The 16,476-nt window shown below is 51.1% G+C and overlaps 1 protein-coding gene across 1 annotated transcript in view; it reads left to right on the top strand.

The window, feature by feature from the left end:
- The window catches only part of vps13d (vacuolar protein sorting 13 homolog D), a 69,652-nt gene that overhangs the window by 32,987 nt on the left and 20,189 nt on the right, over window positions 1–16,476 (top strand). The window contains exons 22-39 of the mRNA XM_056423420.1: window positions 461–535; window positions 615–821; window positions 1,448–1,537; window positions 1,639–1,784; window positions 8,682–8,802; window positions 8,886–8,991; window positions 9,395–9,547; window positions 9,787–9,922; window positions 9,995–10,042; window positions 10,236–10,386; window positions 10,454–10,670; window positions 10,888–11,135; window positions 11,208–11,399; window positions 11,473–11,599; window positions 11,726–11,868; window positions 14,241–14,371; window positions 14,935–15,110; window positions 16,325–16,448. Of these exons, the coding sequence (XP_056279395.1) occupies window positions 461–535; window positions 615–821; window positions 1,448–1,537; window positions 1,639–1,784; window positions 8,682–8,802; window positions 8,886–8,991; window positions 9,395–9,547; window positions 9,787–9,922; window positions 9,995–10,042; window positions 10,236–10,386; window positions 10,454–10,670; window positions 10,888–11,135; window positions 11,208–11,399; window positions 11,473–11,599; window positions 11,726–11,868; window positions 14,241–14,371; window positions 14,935–15,110; window positions 16,325–16,448 (2,591 nt within the window). The remainder of the gene's footprint in view (window positions 1–460; window positions 536–614; window positions 822–1,447; window positions 1,538–1,638; window positions 1,785–8,681; window positions 8,803–8,885; window positions 8,992–9,394; window positions 9,548–9,786; window positions 9,923–9,994; window positions 10,043–10,235; window positions 10,387–10,453; window positions 10,671–10,887; window positions 11,136–11,207; window positions 11,400–11,472; window positions 11,600–11,725; window positions 11,869–14,240; window positions 14,372–14,934; window positions 15,111–16,324; window positions 16,449–16,476) is intronic.

Genomic DNA, 16,476 nt, shown 5'->3' with positions numbered 1-16,476 from the left:
CGTTCAACCAGTTCTTTTTTGGGGTGTCTCTCTTGACCAAGCTTAGAACGGTCTTATAAAGGGTCTTCAAAGGGTCTTCAAAGGGTCTTAGAAAGGTCTTAGAAAGGTTCTTAGAAATGTTCGTAGAAAGGTCTTAGAAAGGGTCTTAGAAAGGGTCTTCAAAGGTTCTTAGAAATGTTCGTAGAAAGGCCTTTGAAATGTTCGTAGAAAGGGTCTTAGAAAGGTTCTTAGAAATGTTCGTAGAAAGGTCTTTGAAATGTTCGTAGAAAGGGTCTTAGAAAGGTTCTTAGAAATGTTCGTAGAAAGGTTCTTAGAAGGAGTCTTAGAAATCTTTAAGGTTCTTAGAAAGATTCCTCGAAAGGGTCATAGAAATGTTCGTAGAAAGGTCTTAGAAAGGTCTTCGAACATTATTCCTCTACTTATTGCTGTTATTATTCATGAATGTGTGTTTCCTCCTCAGAGGGCCAGCTGGGCCGGTTACAGGACCTGGGCTTCAGGAAGGAGGACTGCAGGAGGGCCCTGCTCCACTGTAAAGGTGAGTGGTCTCTGTCCTCGTGGTCTCGTCTCCATCATTGAATGAAGGTCATATAAAGACAGACCCTGTGGACCCCCAGGCCAGCTGGACCAGGCCGCCACGTGGCTGCAGGAGAACGCTGAGAACATGGCGGCCCACGCCAGGTCCAGGACCAGGACAGAGTCCGGCTCCAGCAGCCACTCGGCTCCTCTGTCTGGGGTGGAGGTGAAGGCCGAGAGCGTCTGCATCTGCTTCATCGACGACTGTCTGGACTGTGACATCCCACTGGCGGAGCTCACCTTCTCCAGTAAGTCTCATGCAAAGAACCATTATCCAGGGAACCATTATCCAGGGAACCATTATCCAGGGAACCCTTATCCAAGGAACCATTATCCAGGGAACCATTATCCAGGGAACCAGTATCTAGGGAACCATTATCCAGGGAACCATTATCCAGGGAACCCTTATCCAGGGAACCCTTATCCAGGGAACCATTATCCAGGGAACCCTTATCCAAGGAACCATTATCCAGGGAACCATTATCCAGGGAACCAGTATCTAGGGAACCATTATCCAGGGAACCATTATCCAGGGAACCCTTATCCAAGGAACCATTATCCAGGGAACCATTATCCAAGGAACCATTATCCAGGGAACCATTATCCAAGGAACCATTATCCAGGGAACCATTATCCAAGGAACCATTATCCAGTGAACCATTATCCAGGGAACCATTATCCAAGGAACCATTATCCAGGGAACCATTATCCAAGGAACCATTATCCAGGGAACCATTATGTAAGGGAACCCTTATCCAGGGAACCTAGACTACTACTACTCCAGCGCCTCACAGAAAACAAAAGCCAGATGGTTTCTTGGATGAATCGCCGTACAGGAAGTTGAGGTTGACCAGCATGCACCTGTGTTCCTCAGGGCTGTGCGTGCTGCAGCGCATCGGGTCCACTCAGGAGGGGAAGGCCAGCTTCACCCTGTCAGGAGACTTCTACAACCGAGAGCTGTCGGGTACGGAGCTCTGGTCCTGGTTCAAGGTCTCAGTTTACAGCTGCATGGTGATAATCACAAGGTCTCTCTCTCTCCTCTCTCTCTCCCCCCCCCCCCCCCAGGCTGGGAGCCCTTCATCGAGCCCTGGTCCTGCTCTCTCTCCTGGCAGCAACAAGCTGCCGGCCGTCTCCATCCTCCTCGTTTGAAGATGGGGATCCGAGCCAAACAGAGACTGGACCTGAACATCACGTCAGTCCTGCTGGGTGAGTAGAGGCTCCTCTGGACCTCCTCTAGTCCTCCTCTAGTCCTCCTCTAGACCTCCTCTAGTCCTCCTCTGGACCTCTAGTCCTCCTCTGGACCTCCTCTAGTCCTCCTCTAGATCTCCTCTAGTCCTCCTCTAGACCTCCTCTAGACCTCCTCTGGACCTCCTCTAGTCCTCCTCTAGATCTCCTCTAGTCCTCCTCTAGTCCTCCTCTAGATCTCCTCTAGACCTCCTCTGGACCTCCTCTAGTCCTCCTCTAGATGTCCTCCTCTAGACCTCCTCTGGACCTCCTCTAGTCCTCCTCTGGACCTCTAGTCCTCCTCTAGATCTCCTCTAGTCCTCCTCTGGACCTCCTCTAGACCTCCTCTGGACCTCCTCTAGTCCTCCTCTAGATCTCCTCTAGACCTCCTTTGGACTTCCTTTGGACCTCCTCTAGTCCTCCTCTAGTCCTCCTCTAGACCTCCTCTGGACCTCCTCTAGATCTCCTCTAGACCTCCTTTGGACCTCCTCTAGACCTCCTCTGGACCTCCTCTATTCCTCTTCTGGACCTCCTCTAGTCCTCCTCTAGACCTCCTCTAGTCCTCCTCTAGTCCTCCTCTAGACCTCCTCTGGACCTCCTTTGGACCTCCTCTGGACCTCCTCTAGATCTCCTCTAGTCCTCCTCTAGATCTCCTCTAGTCCTCCTCTAGACCTCCTTTGGACCTCCTCTAGACCTCCTCTAGTCGTCCTCTGGACCTCCTCTAGTCGTCCTCTGGACCTCCTCTAGTCCTCTTCTGGCCCTCCTCTAGTCCTCCTCTAGACCTCCTCTAGTCCTCCTCTGGACCTCCTCTAGTCCTCCTCTGGACCTCCTCTAGACCTCCTCTAGTCCTCCTCTAGACCTCCTCTGGACCTCCTCTAGACCTCCTCTAGACCTTCTCTAGTCCTCCTCATGTCCTCCTCATGTCCTCCTCAGGTCCTCCTCTAGTCCTCTTCATGTCCTCTAGTCCTCCTCAGGTCCTCCTCTAGTCCTCTTCATGTCCTAATCTAGTCCTCCTCATGTCCTCCTCTAGTCCTCTTCATGTCCTCTAGTCCTCCTCAGGTCCTCCTCTAGTCCTCTTCATGTCCTCTAGTCCTCTTCATGTCCTCCTCATGTCCTCCTCTAGTCCTCTTCATGTCCTCTTCATGTCCTCCTCATGTCCTCCTCTAGTCCTCTTCATGTCCTCCTCATGTCCTCTTCATGTCCTCCTCTAGTCCTCTTCATGTCCTCTAGTCCTCCTCATGTCCTCTAGTCCTCCTCATGTCCTCCTCTAGTCCTCTTCATGTCCTCTAGTCCTCCTCATGTCCTCCTTTAGTCCTCCTCTTGTCCTCTTCATGTCCTCTAGTCCTCTTCATGTCCTCTAATCCTCCTCATGTCCTCCTCTAGTCCTCTTCATGTCCTCCTCTAGTCCTCTTCATGTCCTCTAGTCCTCATGTCCTCCTTTAGTCCTCCTCATGTCCTCTAGTCCTCCTCATGTCCTCCTCTACTCCTCCTCATGTCCTCTAGTCCTCCTCATGTCCTCCTCTAGTCCTCATGTCCTTTAGTCCTCCTCATGTCCTCCTCTAGTCCTCTTCATGTCCTCTAGTCCTCCTCATGTCCTCCTCTAGTCCTCCTCATGTCCTCTAGTCCTCCTCATGTCCTCCTCTAGTCCTCCTCATGTCCTCCTCTAGTCCTCCTCATGTCCTCCTCTAGTCCTCTTCATGTCCTCATGTCCTCTAGTCCTCCTCATGTCCTCCTCTAGTCCTCTTCATGTCCTCTAGTCCTCCTCATGTCCTCCTCTAGTCCTCTTCATGTCCTCTAGTCCTCATGTCCTCTAGTCCTCCTCATGTCCTCATGTCCTCCTCTAGTCCTCTTCATGTCCTCCTCTAGTCCTCCTCATGTCCTCTAGTCCTCCTCATGTCCTCTAGTCCTCTTCATGTCCTCTCATCCTCTAGTCCTCCTCATGTCCTCCTCATGTCCTCCTCTAGTCCTCTTCATGTCCTCTAGTCCTCTTCATGTCCTCCTCATGTCCTCTTCATGTCCTCTAGTCCTCCTCATGTCCTCTTCATGTCCTCTAGTCCTCCTCATGTCCTCTAGTCCTCTTCATGTCCTCTAGTCCTCCTCATGTCCTCCTCTAGTCCTCTTCATGTCCTCTAGTCCTCCTCATGTCCTCTAGTCCTCTAGTCCTCTTCATGTCCTCTAGTCCTCCTCATGTCCTCCTCTAGTCCTCCTCATGTCCTCCTCTAGTCCTCTTCCTCCTCTAGTCCTCTAGTCCTCCTGGTCCTCATGTCCTCTAGTCCTCTTCATGTCCTCTAGTCCTCCTCATGTCCTCTTCATGTCCTCTAGTCCTCCTCATGTCCTCATGTCCTCATCTAGTCCTCTTCATGTCCTCTAGTCCTCATGTCCTCTAGTCCTCCTCATGTCCTCCTCTAGTCCTCTTCATGTCCTCTAGTCCTCCTCATGTCCTCTAGTCCTCCTCATGTCCTCTAGTCCTCTTCATGTCCTCCTCTAGTCCTCTTCATGTCCTCTAGTCCTCCTCATGTCCTCTAGTCCTCTTCATGTCCTCTAGTCCTCCTCATGTCCTCCTCTAGTCCTCTTCATGTCCTCTAGTCCTCCTCATGTCCTCCTCTAGTCCTCCTCATGTCCTCCTCTAGTCCTCCTCATGTCCTCCTCTAGTCCTCTTCATGTCCTCTAGTCCTCCTCATGTCCTCTAGTCCTCCTCATGTCCTCCTCTAGTCCTCTTCATGTCCTCCTCTAGTCCTCTTCATGTCCTCTAGTCCTCCTCATGTCCTCCTCTAGTCCTCTTCATGTCCTCTAGTCCTCTTCATGTCCTCTAGTCCTCTTCATGTCCTCTAGTCCTCCTCATGTCCTCCTCTAGTCCTCCTCATGTCCTCTAGTCCTCCTTGTCCTCTAGTCCTCTTCATGTCCTCTAGTCCTCCTCATGTCCTCCTCTAGTCCTCTTCATGTCCTCCTCATGTCCTCCTCTAGTCCTCCTCATGTCCTCCTCGTGTCCTCATGTCCTCTAGTCCTCTTCATGTCCTCCTCATGTCCTCATGTCCTCCTCTAGTCCTCTTCATGTCCTCTAGTCCTCCTCATGTCCTCCTCTAGTCCTCTTCATGTCCTCTAGTCCTCCTCATGTCCTCTTCTAGTCCTCTTCATGTCCTCTAGTCCTCCTCATGTCCTCTAGTCCTCCTCATGTCCTCTAGTCCTCATGTCCTCTAGTCCTCCTCATGTCCTCCTCTAGTCCTCCTCATGTCCTCCTCTAGTCCTCCTCATGTCCTCCTCTAGTCCTCTTCATGTCCTCTAGTCCTCCTCATGTCCTCATGTCCTCCTCGTGTCCTCATGTCCTCTAGTCCTCTTCATGTCCTCCTCATGTCCTCCTCATGTCCTCTAGTCCTCCTCATGTCCTCCTCTAGTCCTCCTCATGTCCTCCTCTAGTCCTCTTCATGTCCTCTAGTCCTCTTCATGTCCTCCTTTAGTCCTCCTCTAGTCCTCTTCATGTCCTCTAGTCCTCCTCATGTCCTCTAGTCCTCTAGTCCTCTTCCTCATGTCCTCCTCTAGTCCTCTTCATGTCCTCTAGTCCTCTTCATGTCCTCTAGTCCTCCTCATGTCCTCTAGTCCTCCTCATGTCCTCCTCTAGTCCTCTTCATGTCCTCCTCTAGTCCTCTTCATGTCCTCATGTCCTCTAGTCCTCCTCATGTCCTCTAGTCCTCCTCATGTCCTCTAGTCCTCATCATGTCCTCCTCTAGTCCTCCTCATGTCCTCTAGTCCTCCTCATGTCCTCTAGTCCTCTTCATGTCCTCTAGTCCTCCTCATGTCCTCCTCTAGTCCTCCTCATCTAGTCCTCTTCATGTCCTCTAGTCCTCCTCATGTCCTCCTCGTGTCCTCATGTCCTCTAGTCCTCTTCATGTCCTCCTCATGTCCTCATCTAGTCCTCTTCATGTCCTCTAGTCCTCCTCATGTCCTCCTCTCTAGTCCTCCTCATGTCCTCCTCTAGTCCTCCATGTCCTCTAGTCCTCTTCATGTCCTCCTCATGTCCTCTAGTCCTCATGTCCTCCTCTAGTCCTCTTCATGTCCTCTAGTCCTCCTCATGTCCTCCTCTAGTCCTCCTCTAGTCCTCCTCATGTCCTCCTCTAGTCCTCTTCATGTCCTCTAGTCCTCCTCATGTCCTCCTCTAGTCCTCTTCATGTCCTCCTCATGTCCTCTAGTCCTCCTCATGTCCTCCTCTAGTCCTCCATGTCCTCTAGTCCTCTTCATGTCCTCTAGTCCTCCTCATGTCCTCTAGTCCTCCTCATGTCCTCCTCTAGTCCTCTTCATGTCCTCTAGTCCTCTAGTCCTCCTCATGTCCTCCTCTAGTCCTCTTCATGTCCTCTAGTCCTCCTCATGTCCTCTAGTCCTCCTCATGTCCTCCTCTAGTCCTCCTCATGTCCTCTAGTCCTCTTCATGTCCTCTAGTCCTCCTCTAGTCCTCTTCATGCCCTCTAGTCCTCTTCATGTCCTCTAGTCCTCCTCATGTCCTCCTCTAGTCCTCTTCATGTCCTCTAGTCCTCTTCATGTCCTCCTCATGTCCTCTAGTCCTCCTCATGTCCTCTAGTCCTCCTCATGTCCTCTAGTCCTCCTCATGTCCTCTAGTCCTCCTCATGTCCTCCTCATGTCCTCTAGTCCTCATGTCCTCCTCTAGTCCTCTTCATGTCCTCTAGTCCTCATGTCCTCTAGTCCTCTTCATGTCCTCTAGTCCTCCTCATGTCCTCCTCTAGTCCTCTTCATGTCCTCTAGTCCTCCTCATGTCCTCATGTCCTCTAGTCCTCATCATGTCCTCCTCTAGTCCTCCTCATGTCCTCTAGTCCTCCTCATGTCCTCTAGTCCTCATGTCCTCCTCTAGTCCTCTTCATGTCCTCTAGTCCTCCTCATGTCCTCTAGTCCTCCTCATGTCCTCCTCATGTCCTCTAGTCCTCTTCATGTCCTCCTCATGTCCTCCTCATGTCCTCTAGTCCTCCTCATGTCCTCCTCTAGTCCTCTTCATGTCCTCTAGTCCTCCTCATGTCCTCTAGTCCTCTTCATGTCCTCTTCATGTCCTCTAGTCCTCCTCATGTCCTCCTCATGTCCTCATGTCCTCATCTAGTCCTCTTCATGTCCTCTAGTCCTCTTCATGTCCTCTAGTCCTCCTCATGTCCTCTTCATGTCCTCTAGTCCTCTTCATGTCCTCTAGTCCTCCTCATGTCCTCTTCATGTCCTCTAGTCCTCCTCATGTCCTCCTCTAGTCCTCCTCATGTCCTCCTCTAGTCCTCTTCATGTCCTCTAGTCCTTAGTCCCTGTCCTCTTCATGTCCTCCTCATGTCCTCTAGTCCTCTTCATGTCCTCTAGTCCTCTTCATGTCCTCTAGTCCTCCTCATGTCCTCCTCTAGTCCTCTTCATGTCCTCCTTTAGTCCTCCTCTAGTCCTCTTCATGTCCTCTAGTCCTCATCTCATGTCCTCTAGTCCTCTCTAGTCCTCTTCATGTCCTCCTTTAGTCCTCTAGTCCTCTTCATGTCCTCTAGTCCTCCTCCTTGTCCTCCTCTAGTCCTCTTCATGTCCTCTAGTCCTCCTCAGGTCCTCCTCTAGTCCTCCTCTAGTCCTCTTCATCCTCTAGTCCTCCTCATGTCCTCTAGTCCTCCTCATGTCCTCTTCATGTCCTCTAGTCCTCCTCATGTCCTCCTCTAGTCCTCTTCATGTCCTCTAGTCCTCCTCATGTCCTCCTCTAGTCCTCCTCATGTCCTCTAGTCCTCTTCATGTCCTCTAGTCCTCCTCATGTCCTCCTCATGTCCTCTAGTCCTCTTCATGTCCTCTAGTCCTCCTCATGTCCTCTAGTCCTCCTCATGTCCTCTAGTCCTCCTCATGTCCTCTAGTCCTCCTCATGTCCTCTAGTCCTCCTCATGTCCTCTAGTCCTCCTCATGTCCTCTAGTCCTCCTCATGTCCTCTTCATGTCCTCTAGTCCTCCTCATGTCCTCTTCATGTCCTCCTCATGTCCTCCTCTTGTCCTCTTCATGTCCTCTAGTCCTCCTCATGTCCTCCCCTCTAGTCCTCTTCATGTCCTCCTCTAGTCCTCCTCCTGTCCTCCTCCTGTCCTCCTCTAGTCCCTCATGTCCTCTAGTCCTCATCATGTCCTCCTCTAGTCCTCTAGTCCTCTAGTCCTCCTCATGTCCTCTAGTCCTCCATGTCCTCCTCTACTCCTCCTCATGTCCTCTAGTCCTCATCATGTCCTCTAGTCCTCCTCATGTCCTCCTCTACTCCTCCTCTCCTCTCATGTCCTCCTCTCCTCCTCTCCTCCTCCTCTAGTCCTCCTCATGTCCTCTCTAGTCCTCCTCCATGTCCTCTAGTCCTCTCCTCATGTCCTCTAGTCCTCCTCATGTCCTCCTCTACTCCTCCTCATGTCCTCCTCTAGTCCTCCTCATGTCCTCTAGTCCTCCTCATGTCCTCTAGTCCTCCTCATGTCCTCCTCTCCTCCTCTAGTCCTCCTCATGTCCTCTAGTCCTCCATGTCCTCCTCTCCTCCTCATGTCCTCCTCCTCTCCTCCCTCCTCTAGTCCTCATCATGTCCTCCTCTAGTCCTCCTCATGTCCTCCTCTGGACCTCTTCATGTCCTCCTCTCTCTAGTCCTCCTCATGTCCTCCTCTAGTCCTCCTCATGTCCTCCTCTAGTCCTCCTCATGTCCTCCTCTAGTCCTCCTCTAGTCCTCCTCTAGTCCTCCTCATGTCCTCCTGTAGTCCTCCTCATGTCCTCCTCATGTCCTCTAGTCCTCCTCATGTCCTCCTGTAGTCCTCCTCATGTCCTCCTCATGTCCTCTAGTCCTCCTCATGTCCTCCTCTAGACCTCTTCATGTCCTCCTCATGTCCTCTAGTCCTCCTCCTTCTCCTCCAGTCCTCCATGTCCTACAACACCACTAAGAGCGCCTGGATAGCGGACTACTGTAAGGAGGAGGAGCTCACCCCCCAGACTCCGCCCCCCCTGCCCTGGATGGGGTCCTCAGTGGACCCCCCCAGCTTTGGCCCAGGTGAGTCCAGCAGCAGCTCCACAGCAGACCTGCAGGTCCTGGAGCTCCAGCGTCTCTCAGGGTTCTGTGTTGTGTGTCCTCAGCCGACGTGAAGCGGTCCAAGAGGAGGCAGCCCTTTGTGCCCTACGCCCTGAGGAACCACACGGGCTGCACCCTGTGCTTCGCCACGCTCACCACCACCCCCACCAGGTAGGGGGCTGCAGCCCCACACCTCCGACACACACGCGTAGTTATCACCTTGTTTTGTGTCCGTTTGAGGTCTTTTCACCCTGCCCCTAGTCATCCTGAGTGTCTCTTTGCAGCTGTGTTGTGTCTTTTTGTAGTTGTTTTGTGTCTTTTTGTAGTTGTTTTTTCTTCTGTTTTGTGTCTTTTCGTGTGTGTTTTGTGTCTCTTTGAGGTCCCCCCTGCCCCTCGTGGTCCTGAGTCCCTCTTTGTCTCTGTGTGTCTCGTTGTCGTCTTCCTGTAGTCCTCATGTAACTCATGTCTGACAGCAGCTGCTTCCATGTGTAGAACATGAGCATGAGGACAAAGCTGTGACCGCGTCCTCTACTCTGGTATGAAGCTGGGATGCATGTGTGCATGTCGCCCACAGGGTGGCACTGTCCCACAGCAGCAGTGCAGACTCCCTCTCAGATGTCCACGGCCAGGGGACCGACGACACCCACAACGTCAGCCCGTGGAGGGAGGTGCTGCCCGGGGAGGAGATCCCCTTCGAGTTCGAGGCCCGAGAGAAACTCCGACACCGGTACAGAACCACAAGAACATGAACATGTTCATGGAACCGGTACAGAACCACAGGAATGTGAACATGGAACCGGTACAGAACCACAGGAATGTGAACATGGAACCGGTACAGAACCACACAAACATGAACATGTTCATGGAACTGATGCTTAGTTCCTCCTGGTGTGATTACTTTCTAAAGGACCCATGTTCTGATGGACCCATGTTCTGATGGACCCATGTTCCTCTGCTCCTCTGCAGACACACTCACGAGCTGAAGCTGCACCAGCTGCTGGTGCGTGTGTGCGGCTGGGAGCCGGTGAAGCCGGTGTCCGTGGACAAAGTGGGCGTGTTCTTCCGCTACGCGGCGCCGGACAGGAACAACTCGTCCAACACCGTGAGTCCAGAACGCTGCACAGCACCGCTCCTGTGGAGGAAGCTCCTCACCACAGCGCTCTCCTCTCCACAGGTCGGCAGCCCCATCAGCAGAACCAACATCATCCACCCGCACGTCTACGTGAGTCTGGTTCTCTTCTCAACTGAGCGTAGTCCGGTCCGGGAGGTCCTTAGTGCTGCTGGACCTCCTGCTGGAGGGCGGTCCTGTGTGAGCTTGTTTGATGCCATAGAAACACGAGCTTCTTCACTCCATGAAGTTCACAGTGAGATCAGTGAATGTTGTCCAGGGTTCTCATGACGTTCTCGGCCCTCAGTTCTCGGCCCTGCCCCCGGTCAGGGTGGTGTTCTCCATCACGATGGAGGGCAGTGCCAGGAAGGTCATCACGGTGCGCTCGGCCCTCATGGTCAAGAACCGGCTGGACGTGCCGATGGAGGTCCGGCTGGACAGCCCGTCTGCCCCCGACAGTAAGACACGCCTCCGCCGGTACGCAGAGAACCCGAACCCGTTCTGACGACGTGTCTCTGGTGACAGAACCGGTGGTGCTGCCGCCCATCCTTCCGGGCCAGGCCTTGGCGGTCCCGCTCCACCTGACGTCCTGGAGGCTGCAGGCTCGGCCCAAAGGCCTGGGCCTGTTCTTCTGCAAGGTTCCCATCCACTGGACCAGCGTGGAGCGGCCCGGAGACATCAGCAGCAGCAAGAGGGAGTGTCAGTCGGCCGACTTCGACGACAGCCTCAAGTGCAACTTCAGGTCAGACGCACATCTAGTTCTGGGTTCTTCCTCAATCTGGTTCTCCTCTTCGAACTTGAACAGAGTTACAACACGTTCAATGAATATGACTGAGATTATGAATAATGAGTCGTAGACATGGACCACGATCCAGACGAAGGAGGCGGGCCAAAGAGGCGGCCAATGAGGCGGGACCAGGGCCGTCTCTCATCCTCCATCATCTCTCCGTCTCTCACAGGTTCTGTGTGGTCATCAAGAAGGAGAACTACCCGGACCAGCAGCCGGCCAAGGCGGTGTCGGGCAGCACCAAGCAGATCTACCGGCAGCCGGGCCACACGGTGTACCTGCTGCCCACCGTGGTGCTGGCCAACCTGCTGCCCTGCGACCTCCACTACTACATCAAGGGAACGTCCATCAAAGGCGCCCTGAAGCCGGGGAAGGAGGCCGTGCTGCACGCCGCCGACACCTCGCAGAACATGGAGCTCGGTGAGGACGCGTTCCGCCGGGCTGGACCGACTCCTCTGGTCTCCCTCCTCACGGTCCTGCTGTGTCCTCTAGGGGTTCTGCTGGAGAGCTTCCCTGTGTGCAAGGAGCTGCTGATTCCACCCGGCACGCAGAACTACGTGGTGCGCATGAGGCTGTACGACACCAACAAACACCTGCTGTGCCTCACCATCCGCATCGTCCTGAGAGCTCAGGGCGCCCTGAAGATCCTGATCTCGGCGCCCTACTGGCTCATCAACAAGACGGGTAACGTCCACGTCTGACGGGGCGGGAAACCCCCAAACTCGTCTTCTTTCTAAAGCTGCGTTTCCTCCCGCAGGCCTGCCGCTCATCTTCCGTCAGGACAACGGCAAAGCGGACGCCGCCGGCCAGTTCGAGGAGCACGAGTTGGCCCGGAGCCTCAGCCCGCTGCTGTTCTGCTACACGGACAAGGAGCAGCCCGCCATGTGAGTGCATGAGGGGCCTGAGGGGCCTGAGGGTCCAGAGCGCTCCGGTCCTGAGGGTCCATCATGTTCTGGAGACCCCAGACCCAACCACTCAGTCCACCTCTCGGTCCCATCCTGTCCTCACAGGTGCACCATGCGGATCGGGAAAGGGATCCACCCAGAAGGGGTTCCCGGCTGGTGCCAGGGCTTCTCCCTGGACGGGGGCAGTGGAGTCCGGGCCGTGAAGGTGATCCAGCACGGGAACCGGCCCGGCCTCATCTACAACATAGGCAAGTTGGTCCCAAACGGTACAGATGGAGAGCTCTAAACCAGGGCGGGAGAATAATCCAGGAGCAGGACGGACCCTGATCCTGGTCTATGAATGCTTTGTATCTCATGCTGCAGAGGCATATACATCTATTTATATATAATCTATTTAAATGTACAAGGACTCCAGGAGGAATCAGTTAGTAATGTGTGATGGAGAGATGAAGATTCATCCATAAGGAGAGAGGAGAGGAGAGAGGAGCGCAGTGTATCCTAAGCGTCCATAAGGAGTGAGGAGAGGAGAGAGGAGCGCAGTGTATCCTAAGCGTCCATAAGGAGTGAGGAGAGGAGAGAGGAGCGCAGTGTATCCTAACCGTCCATAAGGAGAGCGGAGAGGAGAGAGGAGCTCAGTGTATCCTAAGCGTCCATAAGGAGAGAGGAGCTCAGTGTATCCTAAGCGTCCATAAGGAGAGAGGAGAGGCTCAGTGTATCCTAAGCGTCCATAGGGAGAGGAGAGGGCTCAGTGTATCCTAGCGTCCATAAGGAGAGAGGGCTCAGTGTATCCTAGCGTCCATAAGGAGAGAGGAGGGCTCAGTGTATCCTAAGCGTCCATAAGGGAGGCGAGAGGGCTCAGTGTCTCCTAAGCGTCCATAAGGAGAGAGGAGCTCAGTGTCTCCTCAGCGTCCATAAGGAGCTCAGTGTCTCCTCAGCGTCCATAAGGAGCTCAGTGTCTCCTAAGCGTCCATAAGGAGCTCAGTGTCTCCTCGGCGTCCATAAGGAGAGCTCAGTGTCTCCTAAGCGTCCATAAGGAGAGAGGAGAGGAGCTCAGTGTATCCTAGCGTCCATAGGAGAGAGAGGGCTCAGTGTATCCTAGCGTCCATAAGGAGGAGAGAGGGCTCAGTGTATCCTAAGCGTCCATAAGGAGAGAGAGAGAGGCTCAGTGTATCCTCAGCGTCCATAAGGAGAGAGAGAGGGCTCAGTGTATCGTAAGCATGCATAAGGAGAGAGGAGAGAGGACATCAGTGTATCCTAAGCATCCATAAGGAGAGAGGAGAGAGGAGCTCAGTGTATCCTCAGCGTCCATAAGGAGAGAGGAGAGAGGAGAGAGGAGAGCTCAGTGTATCCTCAGCGTCCATAAGGAGAGAGGAGCTCAGTGTATCCTAAGCGTCCATAAGGAGAGAGGAGAGAGGAGAGAGGAGCTCAGTGTATCAAGATTCAAGATTCAAGATTCAAGATGTTTTATTTGTCACATACACACACAGGGTGTGCAGTGAAATGAAAGTGGCAATGCTCAGCAGGAATGTGCAAGGGCAACAAGTACACACTATTTACAAATAAAACACAACACAATATTTACAGTAAGTGTGTGTGTGTGTGTGTGTGTGTGTGCCTAAGAGGGCAGTTGTGTGGGTCTATGTGGGGTCCTGGTGAGGTCGGAGTTCACAATCCTGATGGCCTGAGGAAAGAAACTCCGTCTCAGTCTCTCTGTTCTTGCAGCGTGACTACGGAGGCGCCTGCCTGACCGCAGCAGCTGAAACAGCGTCCATAAGGAGAGAGGAGAGAGGAGCTCAGTGTATCCTAAGCGTCCATAAGGAGAGAGGAGAGAGGAGCTCAGTGTATCCTAAGCGTCCATAAGGAGAGAGGAGCTCAGTGTATCCTAAGCGTCCATAAGGAGAGGAGAGAGGGCTCAGTGTATCCTAAGCGTCCATAAGGAGAGAGGGCTCAGTGTATCCTAAGCATCCATAAGGAGAGGGCTCAGTGTATCCTAAGCGTCCATAAGGAGAGAGGAGAGGAGCTCAGTGTATCCTAAGCGTCCATAAGGAGAGAGGAGAGGAGCTGAGTGTATCCTAAGCGTCCATAAGGAGAGGAGAGGAGGCTCAGTGTATCCTAAGCGTCCATAAGGAGAGAGGAGAGAGAGCTCAGTGTATCCTAAGCGTCCATAAGGAGAGAGAGGAGCTCAGTGTATCCTAAGCGTCCATAAGGAGAGAGGAGAGAGGAGCTCAGTGTATCCTCAGCGTCCATAAGGAGAGAGGAGAGAGGAGCTCAGTGTCTCCTCTCGTCCCCCTCAGCCTCTCAGCCTCTAGCAGCATCTCCAGGTCTCTCCAGGTTCACCTGGTTCAGGTGTCACTATCAGACCATCAGGAGGAACGTCTTCAGTCCACATGAGGGGGCGGAGTCTCCAGGACTGAAGGTGGAGCTGGTTCATAAAAGAGGAGGAGCTTGATACCTGAAGGCTCTCTGTCACATGTAGCAATGACATCGTGACATTTCTTCTCCAGTGATGACATTGAGCCACAGTGATGCCGTGTGCGTGATGCCGTGTGCGTGATGCCGTGTGCGTGATGCCGTGTGCGTGATGCCGTGTGCGTGATGCCGTGTTGACCCGTCTACACAGGCATCAGCGTGAGGAAAGGGAAAGGGCGCTACGTTGACACTCACATCGTGACCTTCGCCCCGCGCTACCTGCTGGACAACCGCTCCTCACACCGGCTGGCCTTCGCTCAGAGGGAGTTTGCCAGAGGAAAGGTGAGAAGGAGAGCTCCCGGTCCAGTGGGGACCAGGACACCTGCTCACTGAGCAGGTGTTCCTACGGTCATGGAAACCGGGAAAAGTCCTGCAATTTAAAAACGTTTATTTCCAGGCCTAGAAAAAATATTACATCACATAAGTTTTGGAAAAGTCAAAGAAATGTGTTCTATTCATTTAGGTAGTTTGATTAAAAGAATAAACATGTATATAAATATTTATATATTTAAAATATATAATATTTTATTACAAGAATAAACAGTTATATCATATTTATACTTGATAATATTTTATTAAAATAATAAACATTGATGTTCATATTCATATTTGATTATATATAATATTTGATCAAAAGAATAAACATTTATATAAATATTTATACTTGATCATATTTTATTAAAATAATAAGCATTTATGTGCATATTCATATTTGATTATATATCATATTTGATCAAAAGAATAAACATTTATATAATATTTATACTTGATAATATTTGATCAAAAGAATAAACATTTATATAAGTATTTCTATTTTAAATGATATATTTGATAATGTGTTCCAGGGTACGGCTAACCCCGAGGGCTACATTTCCACGCTGCCGGGCTCCAGCGTCGTCTTCCACTGGCCGCGCAACGACTACGACCAGCTGCTGTGTGTGCGCCGCATGGACACACCCAACTGCACCTGGTCCGGGGGCTTCGAGGTCAACAAGCCCAAGTCCTTCCACGTCAACATGAGGTCAGATGCCTGGACCTAGAGGTCATCTGACCAGCTCCACATGGAGTCATGTTTCATGACGTCATGGGGGGCGGTGCGACAACAACAATCAACACAGGGCGAGAATTAAGGATATAAATATAAGATGAAGTGCATAGACAGCAGGTTTCACAACTTTAACCATGCAAGTCAGTTTAAAGGGACAAGTGCATTTAAAGGGAAGATATACGTGTATTTAGGTGTATTAAGTATTTTTAATTGAAGAGTTAGGTGTATTTAAAGTGAAGAGTTAAGTTTATTTAAGTATATTAAGTGTATTCAAGTGAAGAGTTACGTGTATTTAGGTGTATTTAGGAGTATTTAAAGTGAAGAGTTGGATGTATTTAAGTGTATTTAAAGTGAAGAGTTAGGTGTATTTAAAGTGAAGAGTTAGGTGTATTTAAAGTGAAGAGTTGGGTGTATTTAAGTGTATTTAAAGTGAAGATTTAATTGTATTTAAAGTGAAGAGTTGGGTGTATTTAAGTGTATTTAAAGTGAAGAGTTAGGTGTATTTAAAGTGAAGAGTTGGGTGTATTTAAGTGAATTTAAAGTGAAGAGTTGGGTGTATTTAAGTGAATTTAAAGTGAAGAGTTAGGTGTATTTAAGTGTATTTAAAGTGAAGAGTTGGGTGTATTTAAGTGTATTTAAAGTGAAGAGTTAGGTGTATTTAAGTGAATTTAAAGTGAAGAGTTGGGTGTATTTAAGTGTATTTAAAGTGAAGAGTTGGGTGTATTTAAGTATTTAAAGTGAAGAGTTAGGTGTATTTAAAGTGAAGAGTTAGGTGTATTTAAGTGTATTTAAAGTGAAGAGTTGGGTGTATTTAAGTGTATTTAAAGTGAAGAGTTAGGTGTATTTAAGTGTATTTAAAGTGAAGTGTTGGGTGTATTTAAGTGTATTTAAAGTGAAGAGTTAGGTGTATTTAAAGTGAAGAGTTGGGTGTATTTAAGTGTATTTAAAGGTGAAGAGTTGGGTGTATTTAAGTGTATTTAAAGTGAAGAGTTAGGTGTATTTAAGTGTATTTAAAGTGAAGAGTTGGGTGTATTTAAGTGTATTTAAAGTGAAGTGTTGCGTGTATTTAAGTGTATTTAAAGTGAAGAGTTAGGTGTATTTAGGAGTATTTAGGTGAAGAATGTCACATGGTTCTCGTTGTTCCTGTTCAAAGTAGTTGAGGTTGTAAGTGCTGCTGCTCTGCACAGGGACACCCTGGGGAGCTGCTTCTTCCTGCGGGCAGAGATCACCCTGAAGGGGGCCACCTACCAGATCTCCTTCTCCGACGCCGAGCAGCTGCCTTCGCCGCTCCGCGTGGACAACCTCTCTGAGGTGAGCCGGAGCGCCGGGGGGCGCGGCG

The sequence above is a fragment of the Pseudoliparis swirei genome, chromosome 9, assembly GCF_029220125.1.
Source record: "Pseudoliparis swirei isolate HS2019 ecotype Mariana Trench chromosome 9, NWPU_hadal_v1, whole genome shotgun sequence".
NCBI classification, from domain to species: domain Eukaryota; kingdom Metazoa; phylum Chordata; class Actinopteri; order Perciformes; family Liparidae; genus Pseudoliparis; species Pseudoliparis swirei.
This window is presented reverse-complemented; position numbering and strand designations above follow the sequence as displayed.